This window comes from Neoarius graeffei, chromosome 6 (assembly GCF_027579695.1).
Source record: "Neoarius graeffei isolate fNeoGra1 chromosome 6, fNeoGra1.pri, whole genome shotgun sequence".
In the NCBI taxonomy this organism is placed as follows: domain Eukaryota; kingdom Metazoa; phylum Chordata; class Actinopteri; order Siluriformes; family Ariidae; genus Neoarius; species Neoarius graeffei.
The window spans coordinates 87792758-87817996 of NC_083574.1; the positions used below are offsets into that span (position 1 = coordinate 87792758).

The 25239-nt window shown below is 40.5% G+C and overlaps 1 protein-coding gene across 1 annotated transcript in view; it reads left to right on the forward strand.

Moving 5' to 3' along the window:
- LOC132888339 (semaphorin-7A) overlaps window positions 1-25239 on the forward strand; it is a 108135-nt gene that overhangs the window by 34701 nt on the left and 48195 nt on the right. The window contains exons 2-8 of the mRNA XM_060924395.1: window positions 624-744; window positions 9736-9884; window positions 10279-10323; window positions 14377-14472; window positions 16835-16910; window positions 19562-19669; window positions 20180-20316. Coding sequence (XP_060780378.1) covers window positions 624-744; window positions 9736-9884; window positions 10279-10323; window positions 14377-14472; window positions 16835-16910; window positions 19562-19669; window positions 20180-20316 — 732 coding nt within the window. The remainder of the gene's footprint in view (window positions 1-623; window positions 745-9735; window positions 9885-10278; window positions 10324-14376; window positions 14473-16834; window positions 16911-19561; window positions 19670-20179; window positions 20317-25239) is intronic.

The window sequence follows — 25239 nt, forward strand, 5'->3', positions numbered from 1 at the left end:
TAGCCGCTTTATCCTTCTACAGGGTCGCAGGCAAGCTGGAGCCTATCCCAGCTGACTACGGGTGAAAGGCGGGGTACACCCTGGACAAGTCACCAGGTCATCACAGGGCTGACACATAGACACAGACAACCATTCACACTCACATTCACACCTACGGTCAATTTAGAGTCACCAGTTAACCTAACCTGCATGTCTTTGGACTGTGGGGGAAACCGGAGCACCCGGAGGAAACCCACGCGGACACGGGGAGAACATGCAAACTCCACACAGAAAGGCCCTCGCCGACCCCGGGGCTCGAACCCAGGACCTTCTTGCTGTGAGGCGACAGCGCTAACCACTACACCACCGTGCCGCCCGATTCTGATTCTAACAGTGAATAAAATAATAGTGTAATTTAATAATGAGTTATTATTATTATTATTATTATTATTATACTGTGTCAAACAGTTGAGATGTTAATTCATTCATTAATACAGAACACTGATGCCTTTTCAGCAAAAGGATTCATTACAGCTCTTTAGAAGAGTTGAGTCACATTTCTAAAGAGTCGGTTCAAAGAATCGACTCATCACACGTGTGAGCGATTTGTTTAAGAGAGCCATGAAGGGTGTGTTGCTTCTCAGTTGAGCCTGATCATGGCAGTCAGAGGAGGATACACACTGCTCTTCGCTTTAATCTGGATTACCTGCTCCAGCTCCACACTATCTCATCAGTTAACAGCTAGGATCCGAGTGAAGAGAGAAAGTAAGAGACATGATCCTAACTCCATCTGTACTTTTAATATCTCTAATTCATCCAACAACATATTCCTATACACTTTTTTTTGTTTGTTTTGTTTTATTTTGTATCTTTTGGGTTCAGACTGAATCAGTGCTCTGTGATCAGTAGTTGTGTGTTTGGATACATTTTGTTGAAACACAAACCTTCAGTTGGATATAGACCACTCTGTCACAGGTGAAGGTTTGATATGTACATGTCATGTTCTACCTATAGATTAGAAACTCCCTGTGTAAATCCAATTGAAATGTCTGTTAAGTTTGATTTAAGTTGAGAGTGTTTCTGCACACAACTCCAGGGTCCCGGGTTCGAGCCTGGTGTCGGTAAGAAGTTTTGCATGTTCTCTCTGAGTCTGTTTGGGTTTCCTCTGGGTTCTCCAGTTTCCTCTGTATGCACTGTGTCTCTGGTCAGGATAAAGTGCTGCAAATTATGAATAAATTATGGAAAAGTATGCGAGTCTGTGAGTGAAAACAGCTCTAGATCAAACTGCATAATACTATGCACTTCTAACGCAACTATATATTCGAATAATTAAATAATCGACATTATGATATTTATGCAAGTTCATCATGCTCTTCTTTTACACGAAAACGTTTACATTTGACCAGATGACTATTCGATTCCTTTTTGTTTTGTCTAGCACTGGTATTATACCACAACATTGCTGAATTCATTTGCGCTAGCGCAAATTGTTACTCTCACTCAGGATGTTTCTACTTTATTCTTATTCTCCTAATGTTTTATTTAGGATGCTATTTCTTCCTCATTTTTCAACCAAATTTCACATGAAGAATACCTCTGGGCTGAATTGCATTGCTATGACTTTTGGTGCTGATCCGGATCACTGATCCGGAATGATCCATGGAAAAACAGGCTTTTTTTTTTTTTCCATCGCTTATGTCAATTTTCATGATTTTTTTTTTTCGATCAGTTTTTTTTTAATTTTGTTCAGTATGGTAGGGCACAACTTTTCCTCACTCAGCGTCATTCTGTATCTCTTACCGTTCTGGATCTATAGGGTACGGTGTCCAGACGTCCCGGTTTGTAACAGCTAGCACAAATTACTGTGACTTTAGTCATGATATCTGTCTAGTTTTCAATTCTGATTTCTCAGAAGATGCTGCTTAATCTTCTCAGAGAGTAGTTCCAGATTAATTGTAATATGTTATTGTTTCTATAGTAATATATCTTTATCAGGGGCTTGTATAACAAATACAATATAAATAAAGTTGAAAAACATTTGGAATCGTTGACATGGTGGAGTTTTCTGTAAAGAGATGTTTATTTATGATTTATGGAAGGAGTCTCTAGTGTCAGAGGTAAAGCTGTATATAATGTTACGTTTTCCACCAGTCTTCAGGACACAGCAGGTTACACAACAAGCTGGTTTTTTTTTTTGTTCGTTTGTTTGTTTTATTTATTATTATTTCATCCGTCCAACAGGTGACGAGTTTATGCCATCGTGTGTTGTCCGTCGTCCAACGAAGTGATTACGAAAATCACTTCTCATTCTCATCTCATCTCATTATCTCTAGCTGCTTTATCCTGTCCTACAGGGTCGCAGGCAAGCTGGAGCCTATCCCAGCTGACTACGGGCGAAAGGCGGGGTACATCCTGGACAAGTCGCCATGTCATCACAGGGCTGACACACAGACAACCATTCACATTCACACCTACGGTCAATTTAGAGTCACCAGTTAACCTAACCTGCATGTCTTTGGACTGTGGGGGAAACCGGAGCACCCGGAGGAAACCCACACAGACACGGGGAGAACATGCAAACTCCGCACAGAAAGGCCCTCGCCGGCCACGGGGCTCGAACCCAGGACCTTCTTGCTGTGAGGCGATAGCGCTAACCACTACACCACCGTGCCGCCCGAAAATCACTTCTCTCTCTCTCTTCTTCACCAATTTTTATTCTTGTTGGCAGGAAGGTAGGTCTGCCTGGGGTGCATATAGCTTCTACCCAAATTTGCATAATTGCAATTAATAATGAAGACGTAGAGTAATTAATCAATCCCTAATAAGCAGTTTCCACACATCACTTCTCCCTCAATTCTTCACTGATGTTGATTCTTTCTGGCATGAAGGTAGGGGTACCTACCGTAGGGTGCATATAACTTCTACCCAGATTTGCTTAATTACAATTATTAATGATGTTATGGACTAATTAAGCCTTAATATCTTAAGCAGTTCAACAAAAATCGCTTCTTCTCGGTCAATTCCTCGCCGTTTTGGATTCTTTCTGGTAAATAGGTTGGTATTCCTAGGGTGGATATCGCTTCTATGTATATAGCTTGTATATAGTGTACATAGCTTTCAACATTTATTGCGCAAGGTGGCCCACTTTAAATCGTTCCTTCCGGACTAGACGGGGCCAGAGTGAGCTATGCCGTCATTGATGGTCTTGTTATTATCCCCTGCCCAAACAAAGTTTGGCGGGGGATATAGAAATGGGTTCCGTCTGTCCGTCTGGTCACGTTTTCGTTTCTGGGCCATATCTTTTTAAAACTACTGAAGATATCTTCATGAAACTTTGTATACATATCAAGCACCATGTGAACTGGTGCCTTTTGCTATTTTGGATTTTTGAAAAAAAAAAAAGGTATTTTTCAAATGTTTACATAAAAAATAGATTTTGACTTGGTTTCTAAGAGCAATGTTGGTTTCTGGAGCATATATCCCAAACTATTCTTGATACGGATTTGAAACTTGGTATACATGTTAACAAGGTGATGTAGATGTGCCTTTCATGTTTCCAAGGAAACAATTTCAGACTTAGTCTCTCAGGTTAGTCTTATGCCGCTTTTCCACTACAAACGCGGCTGAGCCGTGCCGTGCCGAGTTGAGCTGAGCGGGGCTGTTGGAGTTGCATTTCGACTACAACCGCGCTGAACCGTGCTGGCTGGAAGTGGGTGGACACATTGGGTGGAGTTAGCGAAAGTGGGTGGACGTCATGTGATGTCGTTAAGCAGCGCAAACAGTGACATCAGTGACAGTGGCGGAACAAGTCAGAGCCGGGCCGGGGGTGGGGCAAATGACCGGGCATTTTATTAAAGCTTATCATAACATCATTTTGGGCTACAAAATGTCCGCAACTGCGGTGTTTACCAATTTCAACACTACCGGGTGCAACTATGTTATTTAGTACATCAAGTCCTTCAAACGAACATGTAACTCAGAAACAAAAAACATTAGGATACTGTACATGGCTCATAATAAAACATCAATAGCCTATACTGCGCACATTATTTGAAGGGCATACGAATGAGCGCTCAGAGGTTGCAACGGTGACAGGAAGAGTCAGAAATAAAAGGAGGGCGGTGCAAACCTCACTGAATGCACTGTGTTTACCAATTTCAACACTACGGGGTGCAACTATGTTATTTTGTACATTAAGTCCTTCAAACGAACATGTAACTCAGAAACAAAAAAACATTAGGCGACATACTGTACATGGCTCATAATAAAACATCAATAGCCTACTGCGCGCATTATTTGAAGGGCATACGGCGAGCCTTGCGCTCCGCGAACTCGTCCACGATGCTCTGTATGTCACTGATTCAGTGAGCTTTTAAGCGGTAGTCTCACGACCCGAATAGTAAACAATAAACATGGAGGACATGGAGTCGTTAGTGTGGCTGGTCTTGGTGCTGTGGCTTGTTGTCACCGACAACGCCAACAGATACTGGCAAGAGCGTATAGATGAGGCGAGGCGCATAAGGCTTCATAATTCTCGTAATTCGTAATTCTTCTTCTTCTGGGTTTGCGGTGTTTACAGATCCCAGCGCGCTCGCGGGGCGTGTGTAGGCATGTGAGGACACTCCTCCTCACCAATCAGTGCACAGGGGAGTGTCTGCTCACGCCCCCAGACTCACTCGGTTCGTTTTGGCTCGCTTCAGCCCCACTCCAAAACGGTGCGAGTTTTAGGGGCTAAGCAGGGCTGAAGCGAGCTGAGTCGTGCTGGTTTTTGGTAGTCGAAACGCGAGCCGTGTCGGGCTGAAGTGAGCTGAAGCGAGCTGAAGTGAGCTGAAAAAGGGTAGTGGAAAAGGGCCATTAGGGGTCGGTTTTGTTTCCGGAGCAGAACTTGAAAACTGAGTGGTATGGGCTTGAAAGTTGGTATATGTGTTGATTAAGTCATGTATATGTGCCTTTTGATATCTACCACCTATATAGAGGTGGTATATAGGGCGAGGGATATAGATGACTGTCGTCTTGTTGTTATTATTAATGTTCAAAGAGAATAAAAGATGAAGCTGGTGATGGAACGATTGCTAGGAGCTGAGTTTTCTCTTAAACCTTAAACGTAACATTTGTTATTTAATAAATTTCTGTGATATAGAAGAAATAAAAGGGGCGGCACGGTGGTGTAGTGGTTAGCGCTGTCGCCTCACAGCAAGAAGGTCCTGGGTTCGAGCCCCGGGGCCGGCGAGGGCCTTTCTATGTGGAGTTTGCATGTTCTCCCCGTGTCCGCGTGGGTTTCCTCCGGGTGCTCCGGTTTCCCCCACAGTCCAAAGACATGCAGGTTAGGTTAACTGGTGACTCTAAATTGACTGTAGGTGTGAATGTGAGTGTGAATGGTTGTCTGTGTCTATGTGTCGGCCCTGTGATGACCTGGCGACTTGTCCAGGGTGTACCCCGCCTTTCGCCCGTAGTCAGCTGGGATAGGCTCCAGCTTGCCTGCGACCCTGTAGAAGGATAAAGCGGCTAGAGATAATGAGATGAGAAGAAATAAAACATATTTAATCTTGAAACATGATGATTCCACGTCATGTCCAGTTGTGACGCACCACCCTGTAATTGATTGATTGATTTGATTGTTTTCCCATAGCGTTCCATTCCAAAGTGTTTTATTCCTTACATGGTGTATAAAATGGCGTGTTCAGGCTGTACACAGGCTTTGCCTTGTCCAGTAGAGATGTGAGCCAATTTATTGCACTTATACAACCAGTCATATCACTAGTGCAAACAATGTTGCTGTGTGTCTGTTATCGGTTTTGGCTTGTTGTGTCTCTGACTAACAGCCTGCTTATGAATTTGGTGTGATTTATGAGAAATTCATGGCCTGATGAACTGCATTCACTTCAGCAGAATAAAATGTGGACTGCTATGTTTTGAATTTCGGCGAAGGACAAAAGCTACTCTGTTTTGACTGCAGGACAATACAACACCAACACAAAAGCGCAGCTAAATGTATAATTGAAGTTGTGCTTGACTGGATAAAATTCCCAGAAATGACTGTGAATTGTGTCTGAAAACTTAATCATGTAGATATTTAAGTTATTCCATGAAATCGAATCGTACATGAGCTGATAGCGGCTATAATCCATGTACGACGAGATTGTGGATAGAATAAAACAGTTATTCCACTCATTCACTGAATTTTGAGAAACCGAGCATTTTTATTGTTGTTTTTTGCAAATTTGATAAATTAAAAACTTTACGCAAAACGTCCGACAAAATCATTTCCGCTTAGAATGCAAACAAAGCGGCAAAATGACAGGAGCAATTTGTGAAAAATGCGATAATAATTCTTGAAAAATAAAAGATACGTTTATCTTTTATTCCATATTTTGTTGCTTTTTTTTTTTTTTGGTTGTATTTTTGTGGTTTTGTTTTCGAGTAGAGTTTTATTTTGTCCTCTGTTGGTTCACCAACACGCGCCGCCATTTTCTTCTTCTTTAGGTTTTTTTTTTTTGGTGGTTGGCAAACCAACTTAAATGTGCATTACCGCCACCAACTGGGCTGGAGTGTGGAACAGGAGATACTGGGGGGAACAAAACCCAAACCTATATTTTATCAATTTCTGGGTTTTTTTTTTTTTCTTTTTCAAATACTTGATGATAAAGTGATATGACTTGATGCGCGCCGCCATTTTGTTTTTCTCTACTCACAGTATATGAGCTGATATCCTAGTCGTAGTGTAGCCAATCAGAGCGCACGATTGCTCATATCCAGTGAATGTGAATAGAATAAATCTGAATAGATGCTGATTGATTGTGGTTCTGCAACATTTAAAGCAGAGATGAATGCAGTACAGAATATTGACAAGGTTTTACTTTTTATTTTGGCACCTTTTCCACACATCACTGTCGAAAAAAATAATTTGTTGTGTGCATTAATCAGTGCTCGAGGGTAAGTCCGGTTCAATCACGAGTCCTGATTACTGTCACTGTGGAGTTTCTCATGTTCTGGAGTTTCTTCCCAAAAACACAGCGGTAGTTAGACTTGTGAAGTGTCCCAGGTGTGTGTTTTGGTCTGTGATAGACTCTCTATTCCAGCCTTCCACTCATATTTTTTTTTTTTCCAAGATGAGCCACAGATGTGGGCGGCACGGTGGTGTAGTGGTTAGCGCTGTCGCCTCACAGCAAGAAGGTCCTGGGTTCGAGCCCCGTGGCCGGCGAGGGCCTTTCTGTGTGGAGTTTGCATGTTCTCCCCGTGTCCGCGTGGGTTTCCTCCGGGTGCTCTGGTTTCCCCCACAGTCCAAAGACATGCAGGTTAGGTTAACTGGTGACTCTAAATTGACCGTAGGTGTGAATGTGAGTGTGAATGGTTGTCTGTGTCTGTGTCAGCCCTGTGATGACCTGGCGACTTGTCCAGGGTGTACCCCGCCTTTCGCCCGTAGTCAGCTGGGATAGGCTCCAGCTTGCCTGCGACCCTGTAGAACAGGATAAAGCAGCTAGAGATAATGAGAATGAGATGAGCCACAGATCCACTTCAGCCGTGACCAGGATAACCTTTGTTCTGAACTTTGCTCCAGAAACACCATAGGATCAAATTCGCAAGCATCAAAGAAAACCATTCTCTTATTTGCAGTACAGTAGCAGTCAAAAGTTTGTGCACCCCTACTCTACTCGTTCATAGGTTTTTCAGTATTTTCTACATTCGTAGAACAACACTGAAGCGATCAGAACTATGAAATAACATCCGGACATGATTCAAATTTTCACACACGATATATAATATATGAGACAGAATTTACTAAAAGGCTTGGTACAATTTTATATATAATGGGAAAATAATTTACAAACAATATTTACTACAATTATTGATGTAAGGTGTGTGTGTGTGGCTGTTGAAATAGTATAAACTTTCGTGTCAACATCCACCCATGTCCTATTACTTGGCAGGTGGACGAACAGTTTTCCTCTTCTGGAACATAATGGAATTATCTGGGAAATTAAAAAAAAAAAAGTGTTAAAGCTAGGCGGCCTTTCGATTTTATAAAATCGGTGAAATTTAGTTCCGTCTGAAATGTGGCCATTGTGATGTATGTTTATTTCTGTAATATCTCACAAAATATCAGGCCATTTGGTTCTGTGGCTGGGAAGTTATTTCATTTGAGGGGATTAAAGCAAATAATGTGCAGACAGAGGAAGTCCGTCCGTGTGTGTGTGCGCATGCGCAGGTTTACCTTTGAGCGTGCACTGACCGTTCTATCATTTTGTCGCTAAATGAACAGCTGATCACACCGAAGTGCTCGCTGAGCGCTGATATTAGTTTGGTCCTGCGTTTCCTTTCCTTCATATATAACATACGGTAACGTCTTTTTTTTTTTTTTTTTTCGCGGTCCGGTTTCCATCAAATCCTGCACTCTGATTGGCTGGCGAGCGGGTCCGTATCCTACGATACGGACCCCAGTTACGAACCTCTGGCGACTCACTCGTTCACAACAACAAACATAGTAGCATTTTTTTTGTCAACATTTATCTTTTTTTTTAATAAGACTTATTTATAAGATTATCAAAAATCTCGTCAATTTTTGCCAGCATTTCTCAGGAGAATATCATTAATTTTACAGCATGGATAGTGATAACAGTCTTCACAGCGAAAGCGAGTTTTACTACCCTGAGGAAGAAGAAATAAAAGAAAACATTTCAGGAGGAAGCTAAAAACCTGTAACTGTTGCTAACGGCGAGCAAAAACATGGCTGAATCCTGAATGACTCAATTTTGTATAAATAGGGGACTACATAGGCGGCAAAATGTAGGGTTTTTTTGGGGGGGGTTTCTACCATGGAAGTGCACTTGTATACCGAGGAGGAAGCAATTTGCATTACAGCCGTGAATGAGGATTCAAAATGGCGGCGTGGCTCGCCTCGCCTCGGTTTTCCCTTTCGGGCGCTCTCGTTTTCTGTTAGAATTTGGTAAAGAAAAAATAAATATATTATTTACCAGCTTAAGGTCGGTCCGTATGGTGAAATACCGTGACCTCGGCCTTGAATACTGACCTCGGCCCAGAGGGCCTCGCTCAGTACTTTCAAGACCTCGGTCACGATATTTAAAGATACGGACCTCCCAGCTGGTAAATAACATGTATTTCTTCTTGCTTTCTTTCCATTACTGTAGTCAGTCTTTCACGTTTCATTCACATCCTTCATTTTTCTCTCCTGTTTCAAATTTGTGTTCGACAATGCCTTGTGCGAACAGGGAAAGCCCACCATGTGATGCATGATTTAGTATCTTGTATTGGGTCATGGTGAAGCAGGAAAACATAGCGGAGAATTTAGAGCCACATGTAAATAAATTCATGAATTTTTTTTTTTTAAACATAAATTTGGAAGTCTGTGATTCGAATTCAGTAGCTTTCGGTCCACTAAACAAAATGAATTGTGTGTTGGGGAAAATTCTTTTATGGCCTACACTTGAAAAATCTGAAAGGTGGTCTAGCTTTAATTAGTGGACAAGTTTATTGCCTTTTTAATGTGTTTGAGATCAAATGGTATATAATAACAATACAGTAAATATCCCTATTTCATCCACAACTATAGTAATCCATACAGTATTATGTCTCAAACTGATCAACTAAGTAAAGAGAAACGACATCCATCATTACTTTAAGACATGAAGTGACTTTTAATCAATAGAAATAAAGAAAAACCATTGAATTAGGTATGTCCAAACTTTTGACTGGTACTGTATATACAGTTGCATGAATTACTTTCTCTCTGTCTCTCAGATACAGAATTTCTCAGATTTAATACACCAGCTGGACGTAAGATTGATGACCTGAAGCTGATCCATGTTCCCCACAGTGGAAGCATCTATGCCGGAGGTCGTCAGGGCCTGTTCATGATAAATCCAGGAAGCCATCCAGCCCTGAAGCAGGTAAACCGAATCCTTAGCGTCTCTTTCCACAAGTCACCTGAGACCGTGTAACACATACGATCACACCGTATATTAATATAAATAAATTATACCTGCATTAAACTAGTTCTACAATCTGAGCTCAACCAGGATTTGGAACAAAGGACAGATTTCCTCCTGACCTTGAGGAAAAATCCAGAAACTCTTTTTGCATTTATTTTAACTTACTCTAGTTACTGTGTTTTTTGTTTGTGTTGAGATATTTGGATCGTAATCGCACCAGCACAGGAAACCAGTAGCAACCACCCTGAGAAAAAAAAAAACACTGATGACTCTCAACTCTCATAGTAGAAGATGTATTACTAAAACTTGATTTACCAAAGATATTAAATAAAGTGTTTTGCTTTCTGGACAGATATCTGTGCCGATATTTAAACAGGAGTGCCCGGACAGCTCGAATGTAAGTTTCACGCAGACTATATGATGATGATGATGATGATTTTATGTTTGTGAAATGCACCATTTATGCAGTAAAGCATGTAAATTGGTCACGGTTTAGTTTTGTTTCCGTTCCAAACACACCCAAATAGCTCATTGGTTTTTTTTTTTTTTTTTTTACAACCCCGATTCCAAAAAAGTTGGGACAAAGTACAAATTGTAAATAAAAACAGAATGCAATAATTTACAAATCTCAAAAACTGATATTGTATTCACAATAGAACATAGACAACATATCAAATGTCAAAAGTGAGACATTTTGAAATTTCATGCCAAATATTGGCTCATTTGAAATTTCATGACAGCAACACATTTCAAAAAAGTTGGGACGGGGCAATAAGAGTCTGGAAAAGTTAAAGGTACAAAAAAGGAACAGCTGGAGGACCAAATTGCAACTCATTAGGTCAATTGGCAATAGGTCATTAACATGACTGGGTATAAAAAGAGCATCTTGGAGTGGCAGCGGCTCTCAGAAGTAAAGATGGGAAGAGGATCACCAATCCCCCTAATTCTGCGCCGACAAATAGTGGAGCAATATCAGAAAGGAGTTCGACAGTGTAAAATTGCAAAGAGTTTGAACATATCATCTACAGTGCATAATATCATCAAAAGATTCAGAGAATCTGGAAGAATCTCTGTGCGTAAGGGTCAAGGCCGGAAAACCATACTGGGTGCCCGTGATCTTCAGGCCCTTAGACGGCACTGCATCACACACAGGCATGCTTCTGTATTGGAAATCACAAAATGGGCTCAGGAATATTTCCAGAGAACATTATCTGTGAACACAATTCACCGTGCCATCCGCCGTTGCCAGCTAAAACTCTATAGTTCAAAGAAGAAGCCGTATCTAAACACGATCCAGAAGCGCAGATGTCTTCTCTGAGCCAAGGCTCATTTAAAATGGACTGTGGCAAAGTGGAAAACTGTTCTGTGGTCAGACGAATCAAAATTTGAAGTTCTTTATGGAAATCAGGGACGCCGTGTCATTCGGACTAAAGAGGAGAAGGACGACCCAAGTTGTTATCAGCGCTCAGTTCAGAAGCCTGCATCTCTGATGGTATGGGGTTGCATTAGTGCGTGTGGCATGGGCAGCTTACACATCTGGAAAGACACCATCAATGCTGAAAGGTATATCCATGTTCTAGAGCAACATATGCTCCCATCCAGACGACGTCTCTTTTAGGGAAGACCTTGCATTTTCCAACATGACAATGCCAAACCACATACTGCATCAATTACAGCATCATGGCTGTGTAGAAGAAGGGTCCAGGTACTGAACTGGCCAGCCTGCAGTCCAGATCTTTCACCCATAGAAAACATTTGGCGCATCATAAAACGGAAGATGCGACAGAAAAAAAGACCTAAGACAGTTGAGCATCTAGAATCCTACATTAGACAAGAATGGGTTAACATTCCTATCCCTAAACTTGAGCAACTTGTCTCCTCAGTCCCCAGACGTTTACAGACTGTTGTAAAGAGAAAAGGGGATGTCTCACAGTGGGAAACATGGCCTTGTCCCAACTTTTTTGAGATGTGTTGTTGTCATGAAATTTAAAATCACCTAATTTTTCTCTTTAAATGATACATTTTCTCAGTTTAAACATTTGATACGTCATCTATGTTTTATTCTGAATAAAATATGGAATTTTGAAACTTCCACTTCATCGCATTCTGTTTTTATTTACAATTTGTACTTTGTCCCAACTTTTTTGGAATCGGGGTTGTAAATCAGTTGGCTATATTTTTCTTTTCTGGAATATACAGTTCTATGAAAGCCTTAGGCACATGTAAAGAAATGCTGTCGAACAAAAATGGCTTAAAAATACTGAAATTAAATGTTTCAACATTAAAAAATACGATAAGCAGTAAGCCATAATAAATGAAACAAAGTCGATGTTTGGTGTCAGACGACCCTTTGCTTTAAAAAAAAAAAAAGTCTGAGGTCCAGTGAGTGCGGTTTTATGCGGAAATGAGCTGTAGGTTTCACTGAGCATCTTACAGAACCACCTGGCGACTTGTCCAGGGTGTACCCCGCCTTTCGCCCATAGTCAGCTGGGATACCGGTAGGCTCCAGCTTGCCTGCGACCCTGTAGAACAGGATAAAGCGGCTAGAGATAATGAGATGAGATCTTGCAGAACCAGCCACAATTCTTTTGGACACTGTCACACTTGCTTAATTTTGCGCCAAAAGTTTTCCGGTAGCATTCACTTTTTTTTCCTGTAACATTTAATTTTGTGCTGGAAAATGAACGAATGTTTGGACTCTAAAATATTTTTGTAATGTTTTGACTTGATAAGATGAAAATCTATCGCAAAATTTCTAGGAAAAAAATCGGGTGCCTAAGACTTGTGCACAGTACTGTAATACTGTATAAACTAATTATACAAATCATTTTTATAATTATACATTTAACAGTTATTCCACGAAATCGAGTCGTACATGAGCTGATGGTGCTATAATCCATGTACGACGAGATTGAGTGGAATAACTGTTTTATTCGATCTGTATTCACTGGATTTTTATTTTTGGCAAATTCGATAAATAAAAGCTTTATACAAAGCGTCTGACAATCATTTCCGCTTAGAATGTAAACAAACCGGTGAAATGACAGGAGCAATTTGTGGGAAAAAATGTGATAATTCTTGAAAAAAAAGATACGCTTTTATGTTCATCATATACTTTTATTCCATTTTTTTTCTTGCATTTTTGGGGTTTTATTTTCGAGTAGAGTTTCCATTTCGTCCTCGGTTGGTTCAGCAACACGCTCCACCATTTTTTGTTTTGTCTCTACTCATGGTATATGAGCTGATATCCTAGTAATAGAGTAGCCAATCAGAGCGCATGATTGCTGATATCCAGTGAATGTGGATAGAATAATAGTTATTTCCTGATGCAAAGCTCAGTTACTCTCACCATGGCAAAGAGGATTATTTTCCAATAACAGTGAAAGTGTTTTCCTTTTATACCACAACAATTTGCTGATTAGTGTTTCCATTTGATTAATGAACATCAGATTGCACTTTTATCCATTTATAGTTACATTTAACAATGTGGACCGCCTCTGGAATTAGTTTCTGTTGTCACTTTATTTTAAAACCTATAAACAGTCGTTCTGCTATAAACAGCCTGGTTTTTTTTTTTGTTTTTTTTTTTTTTTTTCGACCTCGTGAAGTTAATATGATTTTTTTTTTTTAAAAAACCAGCTCGTCAGTGAACTTACTGTTATTAAGTTCTGCAACTGGAGACTTGTTCCATAAGAGTTAAATAAATATATTGCAGAAAACGCCCCCTTGTCAACGATTAGATGGTTTGGTTTTGTTTTTTTTTTTGTGGTTTTATTAAATAAGAACCAGATTTCTCATCCGTTTGTGGTTGTAGAAATGATAAAAATGATATATATATTTGAGTGAGGTCAATGTTGTTACAGTAAATCTGCAGTTTGTCTTGCAGCTGGAGCTCTGTTCAATAACACCGCGGTGTAATGTTCTAATGAACAATAGCTGGATGCTTATTATATAAAGACCTGAATGGTCTTAAAACCATCTGGGAATTTGCGCATTTGTTGTAAATATGATTTATGGTCTTTTTGTGTGTGTAAATATAGTACGTACAGTTTGGTGTCCCGAGTGGTTCTGCTCTGCTTTGGCTAAACCGTTGAGCACTTTTTTTTTTTTTTTTTAATTAAATTTTTTTTAAAACAAATTTAAAAAAAAAAAAGCTCCTCTGTTTCCTAATAAGCATTCCTCAGTGTGCGGTGTACCAGGCTACTCTGAGAGCAAGTTGCAACCTCTTGCCATCAGGCACGGACAAGAAATAAATATTTATGCTTTTCGTGAGAGATAAAGGAGTTTGATCATTTTATAAACTCTGGCCGAACTCTGTTCCTCTGTGAAAATGAAAGGCGTCTGCTTCTGATCTCAACTATACATTCTTTACTTTTCATGCTTGGGAGAAACAAAAGAGACCAAAAAATGTATTTTTGTCAGTTGTTGAAATTTTTTTTTTTTTTTTCAGGGCTGTAGTTACAAAATCTCTCTGCTGACAGAAGGAAGGAATGGAAATCATCTGTTCATGTGTGGAACCAGAGAGAAAACAAAGTGCTGTGATGTGGTATGGTTACGCTTTTTGCTTCAAATTCTTTTCGAACATCAGTGTAGTGTTGTCCACCAAAACCAGTGTAGACCACCAAGACCAGAGTGTACAGTGTCTTGCAAAAGTATTCATCCCCCTTCATGTTTGTCCTGTTTTGTCGCATTACAAGCTGGAATTAAATGGATTTTTGGAGGGTTAGCACCATTTGATTTACACAACATGCCTACCACTTTTTAAAGTTGAAAATTGTTGCTTTATTGTGACACAGACAATAATTAACATGAAAAAAAAAAAACAGAAATCTGGAATGTACATAGGTATTCCCCCTCCAAAGTCAATACTTTGTAGAGCCACCTTTTGCTGCAATTCCAACTGCAGGTCTCTTGGGGTATGTCTCTATTAGCTTAGCACATCTAGCCACTGGGAATTTTGCCCATTCCTCAAGGCAAAACTGCTCTAACTCCTTCAAGTTAGATGGGTTGTGCTGGTGTACAGCAATCTTCAAGTCATGCCACAGATTCTCAATTGGATTGAGGTCTGAGTTTTGATTAGACCATTCCAATATATTTAAATGTTTCCCTTTAAACCACTCCAGTGTAGCTTTAGCAGTATGTTTTGGGTCATTGTCCTGCTGGAACGTGAACCTTCGTCCCAGACTCAAACAGGTTTCCCTCCAGAATTGCCTTGTATTTAGTGCCATCCATCTTTCCTTCAGTCCTGACCAGCTTTCCTGTCCCTGCAGATGAAAAATATCCCCACAGCATGATGATACCACCACCATGCTTCACTGTAGGAATGGTGTTCTCAGGGTGTTGGGTTTGTGCCACACATGGCGTTTCCCATGATGACCAAAAAGATCCATTTTAGTCTCATTTAACCAGAAAATCCATGTGTCTGGGGAGTCTGCCACATGCTGTTGGGCAGACTCCAAATGTGTTTTCTTACCAATGGGTTTTCTTCTGGCCGCTCTTCCATAAAGCCCCGCCCACTCTGTGGAGTGTATGGCTTAAAGTGGTCCTATGGACAGATCCTCCCATCTCCGCTGTGGATCTTTGCCACTTCTTCAACGTTATCTTTGGTGTCTTTGTTGCATCTCTGATTAATATCCTCCTTGTCCGGTCTGTGAGTTTTGGTGGGCGGCCTTCTCTTGTCAGGTTTGTAGTGGTGCCATATTCTTTCCATTTTGCTATAATGGATTTAATGGTGCTCCCTGGGATATTCAAAGTTTGGGATATTTTTATAACCCAACCCTGATCTATACTTCTCCACAACTTTGTCTCTGACCTGTTTGGAGGCTCCTTGGTTTTCATGTTGCTTGTTTAGTAGTGTTGCAGAGTCAGGGTCCTTCCAGAACAGGTTGATTTTATACAGACATCATGTGACACTTTGATTGCACACAGATGGATCTTAATCAACTAATTATGTGACTTATGAAGTGAATTGGTTGGACCAGCTCTTATTTAGGGGTTTCATGCAAAAGGGGGTGAATACCTATGCACACTCCAGATTTCTGTTTTTTTTTTTTTTTCATTAATTGTTGTGTGTCACAATAAAACAAAAATGTGCACCTTTAAAGTGGTAGGCATGTTGTGTAAATCAAATAGTGCTAACCCTCCAAAAATCCATTTTAATCCCAGCTTGTAATGCGACAAAACAGGACAAACACCAAGGGGGATGGATACTTTTGCAAGACACTGTATCCACCAGAGTGTATACGGTACAAAGTGCTGTGACATGGTTATGGTTTTTGCTTCAAATGCTCTTCAAACATCAGGGTAGTGTTGAAGTGAAGCCCAGCTAAACCGAGACCAAGTCTTGACCAAGACCAAAGTGTATCGAGACCAAGACTTTGAGGGGTTGAGCTCAAGTCAAGACCAAGGCAGGGCAAGACCGAGTCAAGACCAGAACCGGACCAGTGTGTGTCAAGGGGTAGGGGAGGGCTGATGGCCTTTAACAGGAAGAAACTTTTAAAATTACCAATGAGTCACGTTATTGGTCGCATTTGAAGCAGGAAGTTTTACATCCAATCACAATAACCATGTGAACAAGTAAATCAGACAATGCATCGGAAATTTAGTGAAATCCCCAGTTGTAGTCTTAACCGGGCTTGAAATAAAATCCCGAATCTCTGTCTGAGACTGAGACAAGACCGAGTAAAAATGTGGTCGAGACCAAGACCTTCAACAAGTGGTCTTGAGACCAAGACCGGTCTCCAGTCCTACAACACTACATCGGTGTGTACATGATTATGCACTAGTATTCTGGTCCTTACACTTGTCAGGACTTTATTATCTGTAAAGTGCATTTTGAATGAAGGCAAACATATTGGATTGTGAAGAACATGTCCATCTAAAATCCTTTTTTTTTTTTCTCATGCTAGACCTCTGACTTTGTTCTTGTGAACTGCTTCACACTGGAATATCCAACACAAATCAATGAGGAGGCTTTGCATGTCGGTAAGAAATCATCATTCAAACCTGCATTTACTCCCAGATCAATCTTCTGTAACATACTGTATTGAATACCAAACAGTCAGCTTCAAAGTTATTGGCACCTTTGGTATCCTAGTCCCCTGATCTAACGCCATGTCCACGTGGAGAGATTTTTCTTTCATATTTATCAAAATAAGCTAATAAACCACATTGTTTACCTAGTGTGCCAATAATTTCAGAGCTCACTTTATATACTGCACTAGTTTCAGTATATGGTACACCTGTGTATCCAAACATGAGCTGTGGGAACTGTAAAGCGTGTCCAGTTCACACAGGTACTCAGTTAATGGCACACAAGGGCACTTAACTTCCTATTTGATTAGCTAGTAAACAATTCGTGGAAGCTAATATGTACTTTCTAAAGAATTTTAGAGGTAAAGTCAAGTTTATTTTTATTGGTAAATTGAGCTGTTGGTAAAGGAAGTACTGAGGAAAGAGATTAGAGAGACGAGAACTGAACCAGAAATCGCAGTAAAGATGGCGACGCTGATACAATGACCAATGTTTTGTAAGAGATTGTGAAAAAAGTTGAAAGTGGTGTGCATGTTCTCTGAGCATCATTAGCACTAATGTTTAACCCACAGGCCAGATGTTGTATTTGCATTTGTGTGGGAATAAACAAGAAAAACAAATTCAAAGATGAGACTAAATGAGGGTTTTGACTGATTTAGTCTTTGAAGTTTCACAACACTGTTGCCTAACCTGACCTTTCATCACAGATTATTCTCACGAGTTTGGTTGTGATGTAATTATTGAAATATTGAAGTAACAGTTGTGCTGGAAGCATGCTATGGGTTCATTCTCTCCAAGAAAGGTATTTGCAACAGTTCTTCATATTTGTCCAAAAGACAAGATGGATGGATGGATGTCCTTGGGCTGCTTTAACGTTGTTGTTGTTGTTTTTTTTGGGGGGGGGGCCTGATCACCAGAGGTGTGTAGCTGCACTGGGGTGCAAGGCCCGATTGTTTTTCTAAGGATTTTTCTTAGTATTATTGTTGTTGTTCTTTTTCTTCAAGACTTGACCATTTTTGAGGTGGTTCCCATGGGCAAAAACTCAGGAACATTGGTACACACATCAGACCTGGTCATTGCTACTTGGCGATAAAGGCTTGGCCCTGGATGTGTCTGGGGAACTCCATAGCGCCCCCACGTCATTGAGACTTTTGCCCGGTATATAGTTTCACCTATCCATGTCAAATTTGATAGGTGTGTAGGGTACCCCAAGACGAACAAAATTGTAAGGTACATTGTATTAGCCATACTCAACAGGAAGTGTTATTTTTGGTTTTGTGTTTTTTTGAAACGTGTTACATTTTGACGTTCTCCTCCTAGGCAGTTTGTTGGAGTCATGCCAGATTTGATATACCAGAGGTGCTCGGGCCCTTCATTGCCATTTGTTTGTTTTTAATTAACCAACTAGACACACTGCAAGTCTGTTGGGATATGGCCGCTTTTAAAAAGTGTTGTGGCTGATTTGTTTGTCACAACGAAGCAGTGTGAAAAGTTCAGAAACAGTGAGGTTAAGGACTTCCCCCAACCAGTCTGATCACAAATTGGAGGACAAGTGAGGAAAAATAAACAGGAAAGTGCTGGTAAGGGGTGGTATGGTGGTGCAATGGTTAGCACTGTCGCCTCATAGCAAGAAGGTTCTGGGTTCGAGTCCAGTGGCTGTCGGGGGCCTTTCTGTGTGGAGTTTGCAGGTTCTGTCCGTGTCTGTGTGGGTTTCCTCCGGGTGCTCCAGTTTCCCCCACAGTCCAAAGACATGCAGGTTAACTGGCTGCTCTAAATTGTCCATAGGTATGAATGGTCGTTTCCTCAAGCCCAGAAATGGAAGGTTTGCAGCAAGAAGGGCATCCGTTAGTAAAACTATGCTCCATTTAATGACGTGGATCAATAGGGTCCACACTGTAGCGACCTCGCATACATAAGTGGGACAAGCTGGAAGAAGTGAGTGATTTGAGGAAAGTGCTGGTGAAAGAAATTAGCCTTGTTAGTGAGCAAATGACTTTAGGACTGCAGTTGACTTGCTGACTTTGGGACTGCGGTTGTCGTGAACGGTTTTATGCTCGGGTTTGCGTCGGTGGGGGGTTTATCGCATCAACGAAGCTGACTTTATGTTAGGACTGTTCATGTTATAGTCATGTTGTCTGTTGTTGCCCAAATGAGGATGGGTTCCCTTTTGAGTCTGGTTCTTCTCGAGGTTTCTTCCTCATATCGTCTGAGGGAGTTTTTCCTTGCCACCGTCTCCACAGGCTTGCTCATTCAAATTCTGTAAAGCTGCTTTGCGACAATGTTTATTGTTATAAGTGCTATACAAATAAACTTGACTTGACAAATCTGATTTATTAGTTGGCTCAAAAAGCATTTCTTGAACAATATTCAGTCCAGTGTGGGGTTTTTTTCTGTGTAAATAAAAAACATCTTGTGCAAAAGGAACACAAACGCCACCTAGAGATGTTGCCTCATGTTTGCCCATATTACAATTTAAGCAATTTTCAAGATTTTTCACTTATTTAATAAAGGTTCCATCAATTAATAATATTGTCAATGTTAAATATCGCAGCATGTTGCAATTCTGAACGCATATCACGCACCGTTTGTTGTGTGTATCCCAGATGATTCGCTATATTACACAGTCTCCAGTCGGAACGGCCAGACTATTCCCAGTGGCCTGTACAGATGGATCAATGGCAAAGACACCTGGCCAACATCGAAACAAAATGGTGAGAGAGACATGCATCTTTTTGAAAGATTTGTAACCAGAACCAGGTTTAGCAAAGGGGTTAGGGTCCATGCATGCACAGAGTTTATTGAAATATTGTAGTGGGTCAAATAGAGTATTGATGACAATTGAAACACAAGGGAAATCTAAAAGACTCATCAAACACAGTGTGTCCAAATCAGAAATAGCAATCGGGGAAAACACAGCTTACAACTCTTACACCTTGAATTATTGGCAAGACTTCGCAATTAGTAACATGAAACCATGTCCTTATATGGTGAGCAAACCAGGATGTGGACAACAAGCAGGAAATGAGAAACTGACTCAACTTCTGGGAACATGGGCCTCTATGTTGGGGGTGGAGGGAAGTCATTTGAATATTAAAATGATAATGGATATAGGATTCCAATAAGTGAATTTAGCATTATATAGAGTAGCTATTGTAGCATTTTGGCTAAAATTAACCTTTAAGATAACTAAAGCTTGAGGATTTGTTTGTATCTGATTTCAGAGCAAAGATATGTCCGAATCTTGGCAAACCAAGGCAAGGGGCTACTTGGAAAAGTGTACTCCTTCTACAGAGAGCAGACCCTGAGCCAGGACCTGGACATGCCGCTCTGGATCCCCCGAGTTTCTCAGATCTGCATGGTAAACAGTGTGGCATGTTGTGTTTTTGCAGAATGAACGTTTCTACAGTTATGATTTTTATTCGAGCAACAATGAGGATTGAATGATATCAAAATAATAATGACAGTCAGACGATAGTAACAAGAAAGCATGGTCATCACTATCCCCCGCCACGAGGACTTTATGAAGACCTCTTAACACTTACACCCTTATAAACCCATCGCATTAATACTGACTTATGATGGTGTAAGTGCTACGACACCTTCATAAAATGCTACCCAGCTTTTTTCAGTCGTATGAGCACGCAAAGTCTCATTGATGGAGCTTCTGAGAAAACTTGTCCAGATTGAGTCCGCTTGTACAAAGTCCGATAACGAAAATCAAGGGCCGTAACTCTGAAAAGAATAATTTCTGGTAAATGATTTTTGAACTCAACTTAAATCATGACCAGTAATATGAGCACACAAAGTTTCATTGATGTAGCTTATGTAGTTTCTGAGAAGACTTGTCCAGATTGAAACAGAAGGATGGACTCCATTCCAATATCCCCTTGCACACTTCGTGGCGGGGGATAAAAATATTACTGGGAAATCCATGACCCAATGGTTAGAGAAGCAGCTTTGGGACCAAAAGGTTGCTAGTTTAATTCCCTGGACCAGCAAGAATGGCTGAAGTGCCCTTGAGCAAGACATGTAACCCCTAATTGCTCCACAGGCTGTTCTGGGTATGTTGTATGTCATTCTGGATAATAGCGTCTGCTGAATACCATTAACGTAATAACAGATACAGTGTTATGTACATATGTTATTTACCAGCTGGGAGGTCCGTATCTTGAAATACCGTGACCGAGGTCTTGAAAGTATTGACCCAGGCCCTCTGGGCCTGGGTCAGTATTCAAGACCAAGGTCACGGTATTTCACCATACGGACCGACCTTAAGCTGGTAAATAATATATTTATTTTTTTCTTTACCAAATTCTAACAGAAAACAAGAGCGCCCGAAAGGGAAAACCAAGACGAGCCGCCATTTTGAATCCTCATTCACGGCTGTAATGCAAATTGCTTCCTCCTCGGTATACAAGTGCACTTCCATGGCAGGAAAAAAACTACATTTTGCCGCCTATGTAGTCCCCTATTTATACAAAATTGAGTTATTCAGGATTCAGCCATGTTTTTGCTCGGCGTTAGCAGCAGTTACAGGTTTTTAGCTTTCTCATGAAATGTTTTCTTTTTATTTCTTCTTCCTCAGGGTAGTAAAACTCACTTTCGCTGTGAACACTGTCATTATCGCTATCCATGCTGTAAAATTAATGCTATTCTCCTGAGAAATGCTGGCAAAAATTGATAAGATTTTTGATAATCTTATAAATAAATCTTATATTAAAAAAAAAGATAAATGTTGACAAAAAATGCTACTGTTTGTTGTTGTGAACGAGCGAGTCGCCAGAGGTCCATAACTGGGGTCCGTATCGTAGGATATGGACCCGCTCACCAGCCAATCAGAGCGCAGGATTTGATGGAAACCGGACCGCGAAAAAAAATGTTTTTATTTCCCAGTGAAATATTCCTTAACACTGTAGTCACGGTAACATGCTTAACCATGCGGTGAAAATTACAGTATTTGGAAACTTCTTACGGTACCACAAACCTTGTTTGTGTAATTTGTACCATGAAGAAATCATCTGTTGTTGTTCTCTTCTTTTTTTTTTTTTTCTTCCCCATTCTTTCATTTCCATTAACTATAGTGGCTCGACAAGCAGGTTACGCAGCTCAGAGGTCCTGGACGAGTGCAAAAACAGTTAATTGAGCCATATAAATACAACATAAATAAAGCCAGTGTTGTGAGGCAAAACAAACCTCTCCCGGTAGCACTTATGTTGAATATGAAGGAAGAGATCACGAAAAAACAATTTTGACCTTTTTGGTGACCTTGACCTTGATGTTGATCTTGTGTATGAACATACTTGGCCAATAAACATGATTCTGATTCTCTGCTGCTCTCAGCCAATCAGAACACACCGTACTGTGTGATTCTTACGCTCTTGCAGCATGATGACGTGGTGGCTACCGCCTCTATATGAAGCAGTAGCCACAAAAACCTTGACCGGATGACCCCTAAAATATTGGAGGTTCTATTTGAGACCAATGCCCATCTATCCTGAAAGTTTCATGAAGGTTGGTCCAGCCGTTTTCCCGTAATATCATTTAACAAAAAAAAAACAAAGGAAGAAAGACAGAAACCCCACCAAAAACAATACATCACCCCCTGGTGGACTCCGTCCTGGGCCAGGTTACAAGTGTTGCCAGGCAAAGCAAACCTTGCCTGGTACGGTAGCACTTATTTTAGTGTTATAACATCTGATTCAATCTCACAAGTGTGGTCTCTGTTCTTTCAAGGTCACTAATACTAATGAGAACATGTTGTTTCATAAGTGTAGTGTAAGGACTCTAAATATCTGCCAAAAAGCTGAAACCTTGCAAAACTTCTTATTTGACCTTTCCAAACAAAAGCTGTGATAAGGTAAATTTTCTTAAAATAAACACCACTTACTTGTGGAGGGCAGCCCCAAGTGGACAGTTGGGGGTCGTGCTTGGAGGACGCTCTGGACTCTTGCAGTGGTGCTTTGTGGCTGGGGACTGCAGTTGACTGACTTGCTGACTTTGGGACTGCAGTTGTCGTGAACAGTTTTGCACTCGGGTTTCCGTCGGTGGGGGTTTATAGCATCAACGAAGCTGACTTTGTTAGGACTATTAATGTTATAGTCATGTTGTCTGTTGTTGCCCGGATGAGGATGGGTTCCCTTTTGAGTCTGGTTCCTCTCAAGGTTTCTTCCTCATGTCGTCTGAGGGAGTTTTTCCTTGCCACCGTCGCCACAGGCGTGCTCATTGGGGATAGGTTAGGGATAAAATTAGCTCATGTTTTAACTCGTTCAAATTCTGTAAAGCTGCTTTGCAACAATGTTTATTGTTAAAAGCGCTATACAAATAAACTTAACTTGATATTGAATCGGTAACCTTGATGAACCACGAGGTGAATTTCGTTTATCTTTTTATCTGTTGATTATCTTCCGATACTAATAAGTTATAATGAGGTTTCTCTTATTTCATTTCTGGTTCTGATTGGTTACGAAGTTTTTCAAGAAATAGAACGGGTAATCAAACTTGATCAGGATAAGCGCTGATTGGTTACAAACGCTGTGTCCTAAATCACTCACTTGTTCACTACACCCTACTCACTATACAGGGAATTACTATAAAGGACTATATAGTGAGCTCCTTGATTAAATGATAAAACTTCTTCTTTGCCACGGCCTTTTTTTTTCTTCTTTGCTGTGGCACTATTTTTCGTGATGCATTGTGGGATACTTTGTGTGCACTATGTAGGGTGTAATAATGCTCACTATACATTCGGACAGCACTACAAAATGGTGACCTGACGATATAGTCCACTATGTAGTGAGTAGGGAGTGATTTGGGACATTGGTGCAAATGGTGTCCCAAAAACAATTTTGACCTTTTTGGTGACCTTGACCAGATGACCCTCAAAATGCTGGAGGTTCTATTTGAGACCAACACCCACCTATCCTGAAAGTTTCATGAAGATTGGTCCAGCCGTTTTCCCGTAATGTTGCTAATAAAGGAACCCCACCAAAAACAATACCTCGCCCCCTGGTGGACTCTGTCCCGAGCGATGTTAAAAAAAATAATAAATAAATAAAAAACCTGTAGTACGATATACAGAATTATTCTATCCACATTCACTGGATATGAGCAATCGCGTGCTCTGATTGGCTACTCTACGACTAGGATATCAGCTCCTATATCGTGAGTAGAGAAAAACAAAATGGCGGCACATGTTGCTGAACCAACCGAGGATGAAATAAAAACTCTACTCGAAAACAAAACCCAGTTTTGTTTACATTCTAAGTGGAAATGATTTTCTGGATGTTTTGTATAAAGTTTTTATTGATCGAATTTGCAAAAAATAAAAATGCTCTGTTTGTTAAAATCCAGTGAATGTGGATAGAATAAAACAGTTATACGACTCAATCTCATCATACATGGCTTATACGTGGCTATCCGCTCATATACGACTCAATTTCATGGAATAATTAAATATACCATGGTCAGACTTTTCGAAGCAGCCGCTCTGACCGTGGTAATGCACTCATTCTGAAACGTTATCGCTTCCATAGTAACACCTTAAATCTTAAGGATTTATATGGCAACAACTTTTAAAAGTATAACTGTTGATATGGTTTTCTGTGACAAGTCATTTATTTAATGTTTAAGGAAGGAGTCACCAGTGATGGCACTTTTATAATTGTAATGTTACAACCCCAATTCCAAAAAAGTTGGGACAAAGTACAAATTGTAAATAAAAACGGAATGCAATAATTTACAAATCTCAAAAACTGATATTGTATTCACAATAGAACATAGACAACGTATCAAATGTCGAAAGTGAGACATTTTGAAATTTCATGCCAAATATTGGCTCATTTGAAATTTCATGACAGCAACACATCTCAAAAAAGTTGGGACAGGGGCAATAAGAGGCTGGAAAAGTTAAAGGTACAAAAAAGGAACAGCTGGAGGACCAAACTGCAACTCATTAGGTCAATTGGCAATAGGTCATTAACATGACTGGGTATAAAAAGAGCATCTTGGAGTGGCAGCGGCTCTCAGAAGTAAAGATGGGAAGAGGATCACCAATCCCCCTAATTCTGCGCCGACAAATAGTGGAGCAATATCAGAAAGGAGTTCGACAGTGTAAAATTGCAAAGAGTTTGAACATATCATCATCTACAGTGCATAATATCATCAAAAGATTCAGAGAATCTGGAAGAATCTCTGTGCGTAAGGGTCAAGGCCGGAAAACCATACTGGGTGCCCGTGATCTTCGGGCCCTTAGACGGCACTGCATCACATACAGGCATGCTTC